Here is an 18,898-nt window from a genome sequence, read left to right as displayed (position 1 = left end):
ATCTTGGGGGGCATTTAAAAAATCTAAAATAAGACTTGTTATATAGCTTTTAAACTTGATTTTTCTTTAACTTAGTATTTCATGGATATCCTTTTATGTTTATTAACAATGAATAGCATCTATAAAGTGAACATAAATATAGTTTATTTTATCTTTCCCCATTGGTAGGCATGTTTCTAATTTTTTGCTGTTCTAAATATTGCAGTGAACACGCACATGCGCGCGCACACACACACACACACACACACACACACACACACACACACACACCTCTTTATACACATATAGGATTATTTCTGAAGGATGGTTTCCCAAATGAGGGATTATTAATTTAAAGGGAATTATATTTTTTTAGGGTAAGCTAAGCTCCTATAAAAAGTGGATCCAAACATATGTTTTAACACAGTGAGCTTTTTTTTTTTGGTCACATGTAACTGTTTTGAGTGGGTGTAAGATTTGATCGGGCAGCCTTCTTCCACACTGTATTCAAGGGACCCAAGCTCTCCATTTTGCAACTCTGCCATTTCCTAAAACCTCATGACATTGGTGTCCAGCTGGTAAGAGGGGAGTGTGGAGGAGTCATTCCACTTTTCTTAAAAGCCCAGGCCCAGAAATGCCATAAACTGCTTCCTCTCACATTGGCCATGGCTACCTGCAGAGATGGCTGGGAAGTGTTGGCTAGCCCTGAGCCCAAGCAAATAAGGGGAGAGTGGGCTTGAGGAGAGATTGCAGTCTCTGCTTCAGGTATACACATTTTTGACATTTTGATAAACGCTGCCAAATTGTACTTGTAAGAAATTATACTAAGATTCTCATTAGTAGGCTATTGCATGCCCACCCCGCCATCCTTACCAATTCTGCCTATTGTCAATGTGGGGTTTTTAATTTGTTTTTTAAACAATCTGGTAGAATAAGAATGGTAACTTATTTTTATTTTCATTTCCTTGATCAGGTTGCCATGGAGCATCTTTTTTATAAGCTATTTTTTTTTTCTGTATATTGACTGGTTCTTTTTTTCTTTTTAACTGGATCTGTGCTTTCCTATATTTCTAATGGATTTTTACATCTTTTAGGGAAAGTTCTCCATCATGTTCCTTTTTTTTTTTTTTTTTTTTTTTTTTTTTCCGGTACGCGGGCCTCTCCCGCAGCGGAGCACAGGCTCCAGACGCGCAGGCTCAGTGGCCACGGGCCCACCCGCTCCGCGGCACGTGGTATCCTCCTGGACTGGGGCACGAACCCATGCCCCCTGCATCGGCAGGCAGACCCTCAACCACTGCACCACCAGGGAAGCCTATGTTTCTTTTTTGATAGATTTTTTTTTTTTTTCTGTGCGCGGGCCTCTCACTGTTGTGGCCTCTCCTGTTGCGGAGCACAGGCTCCGGATGCGCAGGCTCAGTGGCCATGGCTCACGGGCCCAGCCGCTCCGCGGCATGTGGGACCCTCCCGGACCAGGGCACGAACCCGCGTCCCCTGCATTGGCAGGCAGACGACTCTCAACCACTGCGCCACCAGGGAAGCCCTGGGGAAAATTTTTTTAACCCCAAATGATTATTATCATTAGGCAGCTATTGATCTACAGCAAACAACCGCACATCTCAGGGCATGTGATACTGTGCACTCATTTGTGCTTTGGTGTGGGTCATCTAGGGTCACTGACCCGGTGCAGATGTGTGGCTGGGACTGTGCTTCAAGTTTCAGATCCAGCTGGGAGGGTGTGGCACCTCATTGCAGTTTGGACTCAGGTCCACTCAAAGGGTGTCCTTCCCTGGGCTCCCGCCAAAGAACACCAGCTACCTAGAGGAAGCCCTTATGGTGATAGCAGAGTTGCAGAGGACAAGCAGAAATATACGATGCCTCTGAAACAGGCGTGGCACACCGCCATTCCTATCCACATCCCATTGGCCAAGAAAAATGTCCAGGTTTGTAGTTGGGGGCAGTGAAGCACAAGCCAGCATTTGTAGGGGGAACTGCTCAGTTACATGGCAGAAAGCATGTAATCAGGGAGAGTGAAAAAGCTGGAGCTAATAATTCAACATAGCACACCGTGCATGATAAGAAACCTAGTGTGTTACCCCATTTATTTAGTTCTGTTTCTGAATACCCTTGATAAAGTTTTATAGGAATTTCTTTAGCTTTTGCATATTTCTTACTAAGTTTTGTTCCCATTATTAAAAGGATTTTTTAATAACATTTTCTAATTTATTTTTACCACATTGGATCTATTTTAATGTTGTGAATTCCATTAATAGAGTTTTTGATATTCAGCCCATCTTTACATTCCTGGAATTCTTGTAATAAATCTGTGTAGTCAGGATGAATTATTCTTTTAATATACTGATGAGTATGGTAGAATGCATTCATATCTTTCATAAACATATCAATATTAAGATCCAGAGATTCTTTGGGGTTTAAATAATGAGATTGATAATTTTCATAAAGGAGATGTCACTTTACTAATTAAAATTACTTATTTAGACAGTGGAATAATCAGCAAACCAAGTTTTCAAGCCATCAAATAAAAATACATAACATTAACTGAAATTTTTTTTGCAGGTTAATGCTGCAAGATAATCAAAATGTGGAAGCACTAAGAATGATGGCTCTTTACTATTTGTGTAGGGAGGGGGATATAGAGAAGGTAAGTTGTATTGTACTATTATTTATGTTTCCTATACTAAATATGTATTTAGTTACACACACACATGCACGTACAAAAGAGCCTTGAAGTGCTGTTTTAGAATGTATGTCATGGTAGTTTTTAGTTGATACCTAGAAATATACCTTAACAAAGAGGTGGGTTTGTTAAATCACCTAGTAAAGCAAAAATACATAGTTAAAATTACTCATGAAAACTTTTAAAATTATTAACTACAGCATGTGCTGTTTCTATGTGAAACTCGGTGCAGTAATATATATGATTGATGTAACAAGTGATGCTGGGTGTGGAAGAGAACATACACAAAATATAATTCATAGTACTTTTACAATTTTATTGAGTTTGCGTAAGTTAAATGGGCTTAGGATGAAATCCCATTGGACCTTATAAGGCACATGTTTTCTCTACTAGTGGACACATTGACTGTATACTAAATTATGGAATGCCAAAATCCAGTCTGAAGTAAATAGTATTATAACAAGTGATAGATTTAGACTGGTATTTAGTCTGGTTCAATTGGATAATGTGATAGTACCTAGTAAATACTTCAGTAAATACTAGAAGAATCTTAGAGGAGCAACTCTTCAGTAAATTTTCCAGGCATTGAAATTATTTATGTCAAGTATCTGATTTTTCTGTTCTAGAAAATATTTTAAATATAAACCAGGCTATATAGGTAATCCAAGGACTGATCTCATATTATAGTAATGTTTGTAAATATGTTATCATTCATATCTCATGTTATGAATTAATTATTGGAGAGGGAGCTTGGCATGTATAGTTAATTGAATATTATGGGTATCTTTACCCACCCTTAGGAAACCCAAAGGTTTCCATTCAATAACAATTATTAAGGAAACACATTTTAAAATGCAGTTATTTATTTATAATTATTCAACTTTTTATAAAAGGGCCTTTTATCCTCTTGCAACATATAAGATTTCATTGGAAGAAAGGGACTTTATAAAAGCAAAGATCTTTTTAAATATTAATAATAATATTTATTAGTGTACATGTCATGTATTATGTTCTTTTATTCTTAGTTTATTTTTAAATAATACTGAATCCTTTTTGTTTTAGGCTGCCACCACGCTGGAAAACTTAGGAAGTGCACTGGATGCCATGGAACCACAGAATGCTCAACTTTTTTATAATATCACAATAGCCTTCAGCAGAACTGTAAGAGTGCCAACAGAGCTCTGTTATTTGTAGCTGGAAATATAAAATTAGTCACAAATGTTGAGGCACCAAAAAGCACATGACCTAGAGTGAAAATGTGATGTGTCTATAAATATGTGATACATTCTTAAGGCAGTTCAGAGGAGATACAGTTCCAGCTATCAGAAGCCATCATGGAGGTATCATGGAGGAAGTGGCACCCATGAATCCTTTAAGGATAGGGAAGTGCCTTCCAGACAAAGGAAATGGGAATCAGAGCGTAGGATTTACGACTAGGGTTGTTCTTTGTTTTATGTTTTTAAAACGATTTTTTGAATGTTGTAAAGTGGGTAATAGATTATTTGGGTGGGGGAAGTGGTTGCTATCTTATTTTTTTATAATAATAAAGAAATGATTTTATTACAAGCACCCAGTAAAAAGAAGGTAATTGGGAATGGAATAGAAAAATACAGCAGAATTTTAAAATCACCACAAGAAATGAGAGGATTGAAAAGTTAACTAAACTAGAAAAAAATAAATAAGGAAAGGCGACACAGAGTAAGTAAAATAATTATTAAAGTTGAAAGAAAATAATCAAGGATATTGTTAAATGACATGAATAAACTGAATTCTCTTATTTAAAAACAAAGATTGTTGGATCATGTGAAATTTAGAGGAAATGTCCCTGCCCCGCTGCCCCACTATTATGGAAGTTTGAGTCAAGGGGGGGGGTATTTACCTTTTTTATTTACCTACTGCCAGACACGTGGTTTTTATTAGTTTACAACAAATCAAACAATTTAGTAAGTAACAACTCTTCAAACTTGTTATGTTCAAAAAGTATATACTTGTTCTGACAGCATTGCCATTTCTTGAAATATTTTTGAAGGCTTGTTTTCAAGAAGATTCTAAGGCATGATTCTCACTGGTGGTATACTTGTCTTTAGGGGTAAAGCAGATCCTTGTCCTAGTTTTTGATTCAATAAAAATATAAATTCAATAAAATATATATATATGTTTATATTACTCTAGATATGCACACACGTATATATACACACACACATAAGTATACATAAAACCTTAAAGTAATGATTTTCTTTTCTGATTATAGGACAATCATGAGATAGTTTGAAAAAAGAGCTCTGAAAATTTTGCTTGTGCAGCATCATTAGAAGCAGTAAACTTTTCAAGATAGCTATTTTTTAAAAACATTACTTAATAAGGTTGTTTAAATTCTGATAAGATATGAACTCTTGCTGCACTACGTAAATAGAGCAGTTTTAGTTTTCTTTATGAAATTATTTTTTTTCCTACATTCTGAATCTGTGAAATAAAACTTATTTATATGTACATTTAGAAAAAATGAATTCTTCCGAGTAGAAGTGTTTTAATCTAACTTAAATTTTTTTTTTCTTTTTAGTGTGGACGTAGTCAACTGATTCTTCAAAAAACCCAAACATTACTAGAGAGAGCTTTTAGTTTAACTCCTCAGCAATCAGAATTTGCTACAGAACTTGGATACCAAATGATTTTACAGGGGAAAGTTAAAGAGGCATTGAAGTGGTATAAGACTGCCATGACACTAGATGAAACCAGTGTCTCTGCACTAATTGGTATGACAACCATATCTATGAGTGTTCCTCATACAGGTGGAAGTAATGATTGCTTTTCATACCTGCCATTAAAGAAGAAAAGACATTTTATGGTTTTCTAAAATTAAACTGTTCTCCACTGTCTACAACAGAAAAAAAAATAATGTACCTTTAAGAATAAAATTTTTACTTCTTAAATACTATCTTAAGGGAATAGATTTTTATGAGATAATTCACATAAATTATGAATACCATAGTAACTGATTTTCTATGGGTACAAAGCTACCCATTTTCTTTTCTTTCACTTTTCTTTCCGTCTTTGTTTTTAAATCTAAAACTTTGATGTATTATGGCAAAAAAAATCTTGTTTAATTAATATTGTTTGTGTTAGCTTGAAGTGTACGTGCATGAAATGATGTGGATTTTTACCATTTTTGTCTATCTTTTTTTTTTTTAGGATTTATCCAATGTCAGTTAATAGAAGGGCAACTACAGGACGCAGATCAGCAGTTAGAATTCCTTAGTGAAATTCAGCAGTCTATTGGAAAATCGGCGGTATAGTATTTTATTTTATCAGATGGTAGATCCTAGCTACTATTTATAAAATATGAAATTTTAAGTGTCTTAATATTTAGTAAGGGTTTTAGAGGACTATTGTACACTAATTTTAATATGTAATTACATTTATTAATTTACCTCCGTGCATAATTAGACAAGATTCTAAAAATCCATCCAAGCTAATATTTAAGTTTGAACAAATACTGTACATAAATAGCACTTCATATACTTTTGAAATCTAAGTAGAAATAATGGCTTTATGACTGCATGGAGTAATTTATGAAAACTACCTATTTTCCAGGAATTAACCTATTTACATGCAGTTCTCGCTATGAAGAAAAATAAACGACAAGAAGAAGTTATTAATTTGTTAAATGATGTCCTAGACACTCATTTTTCACACTTAGAAGATTTACCTCTTGGCATACAGTATTTTGAGAAGTTAAATCCTGATTTCTTGCTAGAAATTATCACAGAATATCTGAATTTCTGTCCATTGCAGGTAAGTAATTCTGGGACTTAATTTCAAGGATGCATTTACATGGTGTTTTATAAAAGATGCTAATAAATTATGTTCTACATGTTAGACTATAATCAGCATCTTAAAATGAAAGTATTTGTATCTGTATTAGGTGAAATAATTTTTTTTAACATCTTTATTGGACTATAATTGGTTTACAATGGTGTGTTAGTTTCTGCTTTACAACAAAGTGAATCAGTTATACATATACATATGTTCCCATATCTCTTCCCTCTTGCGTCTCCCTCCCTCCCACCCTTCCTATCCCACCCCTCTAGGTGGTCACAAACCACCTAGCTGATCTCCCTGTGCCATGCGGCCGCTTCCCACTAGCTATCCACCCTACGTTTGGTAGTGTATATATGTCCATGCCACTCTGTCACTTCATCACAGCTTACCCTTCCCCCTCCCCATATCCTCAAGGCCATCCTCTAGTAGTAGGTCTGTTTTATTCCCATCCTACCCCTAGTCTCTTCATGACATTTTTTTTCTTAGATTCCATATATATATGTTAGCATATGGTATTTGTTTTTCTCCTTCTGACTTACTTCACTCTGTATGACAGACTCTAGGTCCATCCACCTCACTACAAATAACTCAGTTTCATTTCTTTTTATGGCTAATATTCCATTGTATATATGTGCCACATCTTCTTTATCCATTCATCTGTTGATGGACACTTAGGTTGCTTCCATGTACTGGCTATTGTAAATAGAGCTGCAATGAACATTTTGGCCCATGACTCTCTTTGAATTACGGTTTTCTCAGGGTATATACCCAGTACTGGGATTGCTGGGTCGTATGGTAGTTCTATTTTTAGTTTTTTAAGGAACCTCCATACTGTTTTCCATAGTGGCTGTATCCATTTACATTCTCACCAACAGTGTAAGAGTGTTCCCTTTTCTCCACACCCTCTCCAGCATTTATTGTTTCTAGATTTTTTGATGATGGCCATTCTGACCGGTGTGAGATGATATCTCATTGTAGTTTTGATTTGCATTTCTCTAATGATTAATGATGTTGAGCATTCTTTCATGTGTTTGTTGGCAATCTATATATCTTCTTTGGAGAAATGTCTATTTAGGTCTTCAGGTGAAATAATTTTTAATGAAACTATTTACAGTAATGACTACTATCAACTAATAAATGCATTGGTTTACAAACATTCATTTGTAATTCTTAAAATCTTAAAATCTTAAATTTAAACAAACTATTAGAAGTCATTTAATTCAGACATCCACCTTGTATTTGAATCTACTCCACAACATCCTCATTAAGTGCCCATCCCATCTCTGGATGCACTCAGAGATGCAGTTCTTTTTTTTTTTTTTTTTTTTTGCGGGCCTCTCACTGTTGTGGCCTCTCCCATTGCGGAGCACAGGCTCCGGACGCGCAGGCTCAGCGGCCATGGCTCACGGGCCCAGCCGCTCAGCGGCATGTGGGATCTTCCCGGACCGGGGCACGAACCCGTGTCCCCTGCATCGGCAGGCGGATTCTCAACCACTGCACCACCAGGGAAGCCCGATGCAGTTCTTATTGTATAACTGTGATTATTAGACTGTATTTCCTATGTTAAGTCAGACTTTGCTTTATGTTAAAAAGTCACCCATTTATCGGTCCTTCTGCTCTGGAGTGATGTGGAGCAAGTCCAGTTACTTAGTCAAGGCAAGGACCATTCCTCATTCATAAAACACACCTTCAGATTTTGGAAATTAGTTTTCATGTTCCTCTAAACAATTCCAGGTTTCCAACCATTTCTTTTTTCATGACATAGTTTGAGAACGCTGGTTGTAAGCCTGAGGATATTTTTCGTTTTATCAGTGCCTCATTAAGCTTACTCTTCCAAATATGGATTTGGACCGCAAGACTTAGATTAGATTCTTTGCTCCCTAATTCTGGATGTCCATCTAGCTTCCTTTTTGTGAATCACATTACATTATCGACCCCTATTGAATTAAATGTTAACTAAAGTCCTTAGGTTTGTTATTCACTACAACTTTGGACCCAAGTGTAGGACTCTACATTTATCCCCGTGAAATTTTCTCTCTCCAGATTTATCCCATAATTCCAGATTACCTTCTCCTTTTGGATCCTGATTGTCATCTGCCTGTCTAGCTCTGAGTAGAACTAAGAGTGGAGCCCTCTTGTATTGCCAGGGAGTTCATTCCAAGTTAATGTGGATCCATTAGTCAACACTCATTACAGACAGTAAGCAGATGACTTGACTTTAGTATACTCAAGTCACAACTCAGCACAGAGATATCGTGACGGGCACTAGCAAATATTTCATTCCTAAAAGCATAGTTTTTAGCATTCTCTCTGATTTACAGCTTCAGTAACTGTAAATGAACTTCAGTAACTGTTCATGACCTTCCCTTAGGGAACTCATGCTGCCTTTCATTGAGCGTCATGTTCTTTTCCAGACTTGCATGACCTATTTTTTTTCAACTAATCCGTCCGGAATCACACCTGGGATTGATCTCAGTCTCAGTCATGATGTGTTTTCAGTTGCTAATGAGTTGGAAAGCATTTTTCAGTACTCATGCAGTATTTAGATTTCATTCAACAAATGCTTGCACCAGTGTGTTGCTCAGAGCTGGGGAAATAGTTTGTAAAAACAAACTACAACCCTTGCCTTCTTGAAACATGAGTACTACTAGCAGGAGGAGACATAATATAATTAAGTCAATCATGTAGTGTGTTAGAATATCACAGAGGAAAATAACAGAACAGGGCAGAGGGGGTAGTAATTTTAGATAAGGTGGTCTGGGTGGGCCTCATTAAGATGGGAAAATTTGAACAAAAACTTGAAGGTCGTGGGAATATGGTATAGAGTGTTTCAGGCAAAGGGAGCCGTTGTGCAGGTGGCCCAAAGGGACACAGAGATGAGTGTGCCCAGGACAGAGTGAGGAGATGGGGAGTAGTCACCGCGAGGTCTCAGCACAGAGACCAGTGTGGTAACTTCTCTGGCTTCATTTCTGAGTACAGTGGGGAGCCACCAGAAGGCTTCCAGCATGATCCAGTTCAGCATTTTAAAAGGAGTCTTCTGGCAGCCCTGCCGAGAGTAAACTGTACAAGGAGCAAGAAATAACGTGTTAAATGGTAGTTGGGTCCCTAGTCCACAGACATCCTATTTTTCCATAATATAACCTTCATCAGCATGATAGAATCTAATTAGCATTTAAAATGCTGTTTTCGTGGGGAAATATCAGAAAGGCAGACTTGTCTCTCCAGCTCGGTTTCTACTTTGGCCCTTTTATATATATACTTTCTAAAATCAAACATTATCTTAGAGATTGTCAGTATAAGTCCTGGTTTTATTCTGTGATTCACTGTGAAATTACAGTAAAAAACAATGGTTGTTTTCAATGAGTAATTCTTAGCAGTTGGCAGACAACATTATCAGAACTTCACCCTTTTACCTATGCTTTCATTATTTTCAGTTACATTGAAGAAATAAATGTTTTAAGAATATACTCTGCACCCATTACTGTGTGAGTCTGTCATACAGAGTGAAGTAAGTCAGAAAGAGAAAAACAAATACCGTATGCTAACACATATATATGGAATCTAAGAAAAAAAAAGGGTCATGAAGAACCTGGGGGTAAGACGGAAATAAAGACACAGACCTACTAGAGAATGGACTTGAGGATATGGGGAGGGGGGTAGGGTAAGCTGTGACAAAGTGAGAGAGTGGCATGGACATATATACACTACCAAACGTAAAATAGATAGCTAGTGGGAAGCAGCCGCATAGCACAGGGAGATCAGCTCAGTGGTTTGTGACCCCCTAGAGGGGTGGGATAGGTAGGGTGGGAGGGAGACGCAAGAGGGAGGAGATATGGGGATATATGTACATGTATAGCTGATTTACTTTGTTGTAAAGCAGAAACTAACACACCATTGTAAAGCAGTTATATTCCAATAAGGATGTTAAAAAATAAATTAATTAAATAGATCAAATGTCAAAAAAAAAGTCTGATCTTTGAGACACATAAAGACCCTTAGCCCTATGAAAGAGGCAAAACTAAATATGAAACTACTATAGAGCTGTATAAAACAAAGAATGCTGAATTATTACATAGATTATAAGTGCTATAGAAATTTCAAGAAGTTGAAGTATTCTAGGCACCAATAGTTTTATACTCTGAAAATCCTTTTGAACACACATTTTTTTGGTGCCTCAACATAGTGAGAAGATACCACACTTTCTTGTTAGTTAACAATGGCTCTTCGTAGGAGTGGCTTTCAGTAAGAGGCGGTGCTCCAGTTAAGAATCTGTACGTGGAGTGTAAGATTGGGGGGATGGGAGGATCATCCTTCAGATAAAGGAAGGAGCGTTAGTAAGGCAAAGCAGGGAGAATGAACATTTGATATTTAAACTCTAATTATCACATTTCTAAATTGTGAGTGAATAACCACTGGATAAAGATGGGTTGAATAGACAACCATTAAAAGAGTAAAAAAGTGGTCTAGTACTGCTTTAGTTATCATGTTCACTATTAATAAAAAGAGAAAAAAAATTTGAGCGCCTGCAACATGCCAGGTGGAGAAGTGGGGAATATGAAGGTATGAGACATTTATTTGGTGTAGTATACGTGAGTGTTCAACCTTTGGATTTTTACTAGAATGATGAAATCTGAATTCTCTAAAAACTGACCTTACAGTATTCTAGGGGGTGGTGCAAGTTACTCAACTGAGTAAATCACAAGGCAGATTTAGAGTTAGAACTCACATTGCCTTGACTCTCAATTCCAGCAAGAAACTCTACCTCTCATTATCATTCCTTTGAACAGATATATTTTCTTGATAAAGTTTTTAAACAGATATGCTCATTTCATGTTATCAAATTAGTAACTATAATAATTTCACAGTTATTTTGCTGAGCAAAAGTCATCATTTATATAGTCTGTTCATAGATCCCAGGGAGATAAATTAGTATTAGTCCAGTCATAGTAAAAATATTGGGCAATAAATAGAATAAGACAAATTTTAGAAAAATATGTGATTTTTGCTCTTCACATTACAATTAATATGTGTTTATTTTTAGCTAAATACTATTATAAACCTATAAAAAATGATCTGCTGATTTGTTTAGCCTGCAAGTCCTGGGCAACCTCTTTCTCCACTTCTCAGACGTTGTACCTCAATCCTGGAGACTATAGTAAGAACTGTTCCCAGTCTTCTGCAAGCTGTCTTCCTAATAGCAAAAGTGAAATATTTGTCAGGTAAGATATACATTAAAATCTTAAAATAACCTTTATATTCTGATGTTGATAAGAACTAGTATAAACAAACTAAGCACTCCTTGTATGAATAGTGACCTAGAATAGTCTTCATAGAATAGTCACATAAAATGCACATTTTACATGTGCACAGATAAGTAATTTTTATCCAAGATAAAACTGCATAACTTTCCTTACTATTTAATTCTTTAAAAAAATTACTCTAAACTTCTGTGGTTCAAGTGAATTTCTGGGAAAATACAGTTCTACCACTTAAAAAAAGTCCATCAGATGCTACTAGGTCCTGGCAGTATAATTTATAGTCTTTAATCTCTCCTTTGAACAGATTATAATTTATAATGGTTGACTCATTGGCATGACCAAATGTGATGTTCACCAGGTTTCAGGCCCTTAAGAAATTCAATGATTAATTCCTATTTAGTTTCTGTGATCGGTTATACATAGCTTTAAAAAAATATCCTGAGTTATAACCTTAGATTTTTAGGACACAAACATATGTATGACAATATATATAAAAATAGACCATCATATGGTACTTATGTATGTATCTTTGCTGGCTGAATGTTATGCAAAGTAAGTTAAGTTTGTAAAGTCCTATAGGACAGAAACCAACTTCAAGGTGCTCATTATCATTAACAGTTACTTCTTGTACATAATGGAATGAGTTAAGAGTTTGACCTTACTAATTTTTTGGATTTCAGTTTTAACTGTTTTGGGGGTTTTTTTTAAATAAATTTATTTATTTATTTATTTTTGGCTGCATTGGGTCTTCACTGCTGTGCGTGGGTTTTCTCTAGTTGCAGCGAGCAGAGGCTGCTCTTCGTTGTGGTGCGCAGGCTTCTCATTGCGGTGGCTTCTCTTGTTGTGGAGCTCGGGCTCTAGGCCTGCGGGCTTCAGTAGTTGTGGTGCACGGGCTTGGTTCCTCCGCGGCATGTGGGATCCTCCTGCACCAGGACTCGAACCCATGTCCCCTGCATTGGCAGGCAGATTCTTAACCACTGTGCCATCAGGGAAGTCCCTTTAACTGTTTTAAAGAGAGAACCAAATGATCACAAAAGCTTGTTTCACCTCAAAAATACTGTAGTTGTAAGAAGTGACTCTCTGTTACCTTCTTCTGATTGAGTTCTATTGAGCCACATCATATTTCTACTTTCTTCCCAGTTAGAACCGGTATCACCTACTAGGTGATCAAACTGGGACTTTGAGTTCTGGGATTAATTTGTAAACACTCATTATTTATTTTGAATTTTGATATAAATCAGTTTCAATATAGTAATAGTTAATTGCCAAAGGCTTAGGAAGGAAACTCTTGTATATTAACCCCATTTTTAAAAAGAGCAGCCTGAAATAATGTGAAACTGGTGGCACGTGTCTAAATAGCAGTATTCTTGCTAAATTGCCAACTGCAGTGACTTCTGGCACCAACTACAGTGATTTCTGGCGCCAACTACCTGGAGTTGGACTAAACTTCACAGGTTAAGGGCACAATTCTCCATCATACTGCCCTCATTTTAGATAGCAGCCACAAGTTCAGGGGTTCCCAGGGCCTCCTGCACTTTTGACTAGCTTGCTACTAATTTAAGGGTTCTTATGATTCCCTTCAGGTTCGATAATTCACTAGAAAGACTCACAGAACTCAGGAAAGCACTATATCTAGGATTAGAGTGTTATGATAGCAAACTGAAATTTGAAAGTCATCCAAACCAGCAAAAGAAAGAGATGCAGAGGGTGAGGTCTGGGAGGGTCCCAGATGTGAAGCTTCCATTGTCCTCTCCCTGTGGAGTCAGGACACATCAACTTTCCGACACATCAATGTATGACAGCACCTGTGGAACATTAGCAACCAAGAGATCTCACCCAAGGTTTGGTATCCAGGTATTCATTAGGGTTTTATTACATAGACATGGACTGAATCTTTGGCCATGTGATTGAAGTCAGTCTCCAGCTCCCCTCTCCTTAGGTTAGGCTGGTTGTAGGGTGGCTCAAAGCCCTACCCTTCTATTCACAGGGTTGGTCTTTCTGGCATGGCCAGCCACCATCCTGAGTCACATCATTAGCATAAGCTCTCAGGGCCCACCATGAATAACAAAGATTCTCCTATTGCTTGGGAAATTCCAAGATTTAGACACTGTCTCCTGGGAACTGTCTCCCTGTCTCCCTGGGATAAAGGCCAGCCAAATTTTTTATTACATAGGACCTGACAAAGGCAGAACTGCAGGACAGAAATTTCTTCCACTTTTCTCTCAAGAGAAATTGGGCTGCTCTTAGATAAGAATGTGATATTGATGTGATCTTTGTTTTTATGGCCTGTTTTTTCCCAACAGTGATGACCCGTTTCTCCATTTTGAAATACTTAGTGGCCTCCTGAAGCTAACCGGACATATTCTTCCTCCTTATCTTTAGAAGAAACAAAAAAGATTATGATTTCAGTTATTCATACAGTCCTCATTTTTTTTCCAGTCTCTTATTTGCAAACCCAAATTCTTTTCTGTGTACTCTCTCCACTTAGTAATAACCTCTTTTTTTAAGTTATCTACTTAATCCTCCTCCTTCCTAAGAGAAAATGGGGGTGGTAATTTGCATGCAAATTTATTATGCTTAATCTTCCCTTCTTTTTTTGTCTGCACAGTTCTGAGTGTTGGATTGCATCACAGTGAAAAAGAATCTAATGTTTATTATGCCTGATGGTTAACTGACATATTTAGACACTGTATTTAATAAGTTATTGTGCTACCCCAGCTAAATTATTGTTCACTAATCCTCTGTCTCTAAGAGCGTTTTCTGTTTAAATGGATTTCTGTTAGAAGAAAGTTGAGCGTTTGGGAACTGAAGGCCTGACTGTTAGCCTTACTTTGTCTGTTAAGGTGTTAGGTAAGGTTACAGAGAGTAATTGAATGGATACCTTAGCAGGGTTACATGGGGAGCTGGCCTAGCTACACCTACTTAAGGCCAGTTTATGAGATGGCTAAATGCAAATCAGTGTGGGTGACATCAAGAAACTTCTAGCACCTAGAGTCTGTGCTGTTGTTTCTCTGAAGAGCCTCTTCTACCTTATCTGTCAGCCCAAGGTAGATTCCAATATTCTGTTCACTTTCATCTTAATCATTTCCTTCTATTTTAAGATTCCCAGATGTACTTACTAACCTATAATGGAATATAATCTGCAAAAATGCTGAATCATTATGCTGTACACCTGAAACTAACACAGTATTGTAAACCAACTACAATAAAAGAAAAAGTCTTCCAGATGTACAATACCCGTGGTTCCAAAACATTTGATATTTCAGTTAGTATTTGAAGGCATTTTAAATCTGTAACTCACATTTCTAAACCCCTGGAATGTATCCTTATGCCTTTTTTGGTTATTTTTTGTACAGTAGTAAAATTTCTAGCCTAGATGTGGCACTCTAACATTCTGTTTAAATTTCTATGTCTTACATAACTTATTTTAATGAAATTGTAAATTAAAAAAAAATTTTGACAAGGAAAATACAGGTACATTTAAAGGGCTTCAGAGTTTTTCACATACTTTTCCTGATTTGCTCCTTATGACCAGGGGATGGCCTGGCTTTAGGTATATTCTTTCATGCATATTAAAAAGAAACTGACTAGTGCAGGTAGAGGTTAAGCTAAGGCCTTACAAACAGAGAACTTTTAAGTTCAAACACCAGAACTATCCACAGACTAAATACTTTTCTCCCTGTTCTCTCAGGTTTCCTCTTGATCATTTTGTATGATAATAGTGCTTTGTTTCCTCATTAGGTGATATTGAAGCAGCTTATAATAATCTGCAGCACTGCCTAGAGCACTGTCCTTCCTATGCAGATGCTCATCTCCTGATGGCTCAGGTTTATTTGTCTCAGGAAAAATTCAAATTGTGTTCTCAGTCTCTTGAACTTTGTCTGAGCTATAATTTTAAGGTAAGTGTTCCAGACTCAAGTGGATAAGACATATCGCCCTCCTTGAACCTTTAACAAATGTTTACATATTCAACTATTTTGTTTTTTAGCCTGTAATATTTTGCTAATAAATGCACTATTAATGGAAAATATTTTGAACTCAGCAGTAGGAGAAAAAAATGGAGGCAACTGTGGCATAGTTACACAACTATATGGACTTGGCAACAAAAGACCTGGAGATAGTGTCTGGTCTTTTCACCTGTCTGTCTCTGAACCTCAGTATTCTTTTCTAGAAAACTTATACAATAATACCCTACAATTATAGTGAACATTAAATGCAATATGAATATGTAGAGATAATTGTAGACTGTAGAGCATTGTGCCAAATATTTTTATGCATAAGGATTTTATTTTATTGCCTGTTTCTTTCTTGGACCTTGGTTTTTAATAACTTCTTTTTAGATACATCATCAGAGACCAGCTAGTCATTTTGAAAGTTGGTACGTGGTTTGAGGATATAAACACACTAGATTTCTATCCAAGATATTCAGTGTGAACATCTCATATCCCTGAGCATTATGGAAAATCCTAGGTTCAGGGGCTTCCTGAGCAACCTGGAGTCAAGGAGGAGCTCCTGAGACTTTTGTTTTGGTTGGCAGTGTCTTGAGCCCTTCGATGTGAGAACCCTTTAGTGCACTGGAGAATTCAAGTTCCAGGCAAGGTTTGCAGAAGATAATGCCTGCTTCTTAGGACGGTAGTTCTCAAGACTGGTCGTGCATTGTGACCCCAGTGCCAGTGCCCTACCCAGTGAGTCAGAATCTCTAAGAGAAGAGCGTAAGCATGATTGTTTACACAAGGCCCACAGGTAAACGATGCCTAGCTACGGCTCAGAACCCAGCATTAGGAGGACTGTAGCCATCCTGGAGGTTAGATGGCTGCCACATCATCTCATTCTGGACCATCTTCTTCCCTTTGACTCCTCCCTCATCTTTTGTCATTCTCTTTATTTTTTCTGTATATGCTGTTGATAGCCAAAATAAAGACAGGAGATTCATTACTACATGTTTTGGAGTAGTATCAAAGGGTAAAACCAATGTTTGATTAACGTGTCCTGAAATTTTTAATCTTAATTAATTAATTTATTTATTTACTTTTGGCTGTGTTGGGTCTTTGTTGCTGCACACAGGCTTTCTCTAGTTGCAGCAAGGGGGCTACTCTAAGTTGCGGTGCGCGGGCTTCTCATTGCGGTGGCTTCTCTTGTTGCAGAGCGCGGCCTTCAGTAGTTGTGGCGCATGGGCTTAGTTGCTCCGCGGCATGTGGGATCTTCCCGGACCAGGGCTCAAACTCGTGTCGCCTGCATTGGCAGGTGGATTCTTAACCACTGTGCCACCAGGGAAGCTCTGAAATTTTTAATCTTAAAATTAGAAAATAAAGAAAAAACAAGAAACTGTGTAGAAATCTGATAACTTTATTTCAGTATGAGAAGTCTGAGGTAAAGAAATTCATTTCCTGAAAACTAAAATAATTTCTTAGAATATATTTGCTAGCCTTATAAACTTTGTGTGCAATTTCTTTCCTCTCATGGTAGAAGCACTTAACTTGTTTGTTAACCAACGGAACACTAGGTCTAGGTAGTGTCAGGTTACCTGAATTCTGATTTAATATAATAAATGATCAGAACATGAGTAAGAGGATAGAAATAGACCTCATGCATACAATCACAGGGTAGACTGTCCTCAGAGATCCTATTATTATAACATTTGATGGATTGTAAACTATCTATTGATGTTGTAAACACTCCAAGGATGTATTTCTGAATATTATTTTTTCAGGTGAGAGAGTATCCTTTATATCATTTGATAAAAGCTCAGTCACAAAAAAAAATGGGAGAAATAGCAGAAGCAATTAAAACCCTGCATATAGCCATGAGTTTACCAGGAATGAGGAGAACTGGAACTTCCTCAAAGTCAAAATACAGAAAAACTGAAGTCGACGCAAGCCATCGTTTATCAGTCTTTCTTGAGTTGGTAGAGGTTCACCGCTTAAATGGAGAACAGGTAGGTCAAGTGTAATTCAGTGGCTCAGATCTGAACTTTGTTATTCAAGTATATAGAGTCATAGGAAATGAAAAAGCTAAAATTATTCGCTTGACCAAGTGGTAAAGTTTAGAAAATTTATTTCTCATCACTTGGCACCAGATCATGTTACTTTCTATAGCCCCTGAATTCAGACGTAGTTTATACTGGGATGACTTTATGTATCAGTGTACTTACATTGGCTACCATGAGATTAATACTAGATATACACTGTATGTGTAATATAAGTAATAATATAATGTAATATGTACTGTAGTATGTATTAATATAATGTGTATAATAATATAATGTATGAATACTTTGGCTATCATGAAATGTAATAATATAATATAGTTATAATTCTGTGAATTCCTAAAAGGGCTCACACACACACACACACACACACACACACACACGTACGTACTACTGGAATAAAATCAAAGTACCAATCTGAAATTCTAATAGTTGAGAAAATAAAAGGACCACTGAAATAATACAGCTTTGGTAAACTCTAATAGGGCAATCATAAAATCAAATGCTTTAAAAAATACAGATAGATCATAAAATCAAATACTTAAAGAATAATACAGATAGTAGATGGATGGATAGGTAGAAAGAAGGCAAACAAAAATGTAATTCTGAGAAAAGAATTAGAACCTTGTAGAAAATGAGGAACTTAACATCATTTATATTTGTTTTTTAAGTTGCAGCTGTTGCTAATCAGTTATTTCATATTTTATTGGAAATTAAGAAAGCTGTGTCCATATACTTGCCGAATCTCAAAGAATTTCCACTTCACTAATAAATTAATGTAAAATGCACTTAATAAGAAGAACCAATTCTACTATAGATAGTTGATTCTGAAATGCAGTATTTATTTCACATTTTAACGTTTCTTAAATCAGAATGTTTTAAAATCTCTAAAGTTGAGATCAATTAAAATCAATGAATTTTAGATTCATTGAGGTACAGATTTGGAAATTAGGAAATATATTCACCTGGGGTATAACAAAAATGATGTCCTAGTGTAGGGAATAACGTAATCTGCTATGTTATATAATGCCATCGGGTACAGAGGGTGACAGTGGACTGGATCCCATTGAAGATGCAGTAATGAACATGGCTAAGAATTTAGGCTTTGGAGTCAGTCAGGCTGGTTCTATCATTTGTTAACTTCTTAACTGTCTGAATCTC

At 36.7% G+C, this 18,898-nt stretch overlaps 1 protein-coding gene across 1 annotated transcript in view; it reads left to right on the top strand.

The window, feature by feature from the left end:
* TTC21B (tetratricopeptide repeat domain 21B) overlaps positions 1-18,898 on the top strand; it is an 89,110-nt gene that overhangs the window by 15,908 nt on the left and 54,304 nt on the right. The window contains exons 7-14 of the mRNA XM_059052382.2: positions 2,554-2,638; positions 3,737-3,835; positions 5,235-5,427; positions 5,864-5,961; positions 6,266-6,466; positions 11,583-11,712; positions 15,493-15,650; positions 17,462-17,686. Of these exons, the coding sequence (XP_058908365.1) occupies positions 2,554-2,638; positions 3,737-3,835; positions 5,235-5,427; positions 5,864-5,961; positions 6,266-6,466; positions 11,583-11,712; positions 15,493-15,650; positions 17,462-17,686 (1,189 nt within the window). The remainder of the gene's footprint in view (positions 1-2,553; positions 2,639-3,736; positions 3,836-5,234; positions 5,428-5,863; positions 5,962-6,265; positions 6,467-11,582; positions 11,713-15,492; positions 15,651-17,461; positions 17,687-18,898) is intronic.

Source organism: Kogia breviceps, chromosome 2 (genome assembly GCF_026419965.1).
Source record: "Kogia breviceps isolate mKogBre1 chromosome 2, mKogBre1 haplotype 1, whole genome shotgun sequence".
NCBI classification, from domain to species: Eukaryota; Metazoa; Chordata; class Mammalia; order Artiodactyla; family Physeteridae; genus Kogia; species Kogia breviceps.
This window is presented reverse-complemented; position numbering and strand designations above follow the sequence as displayed.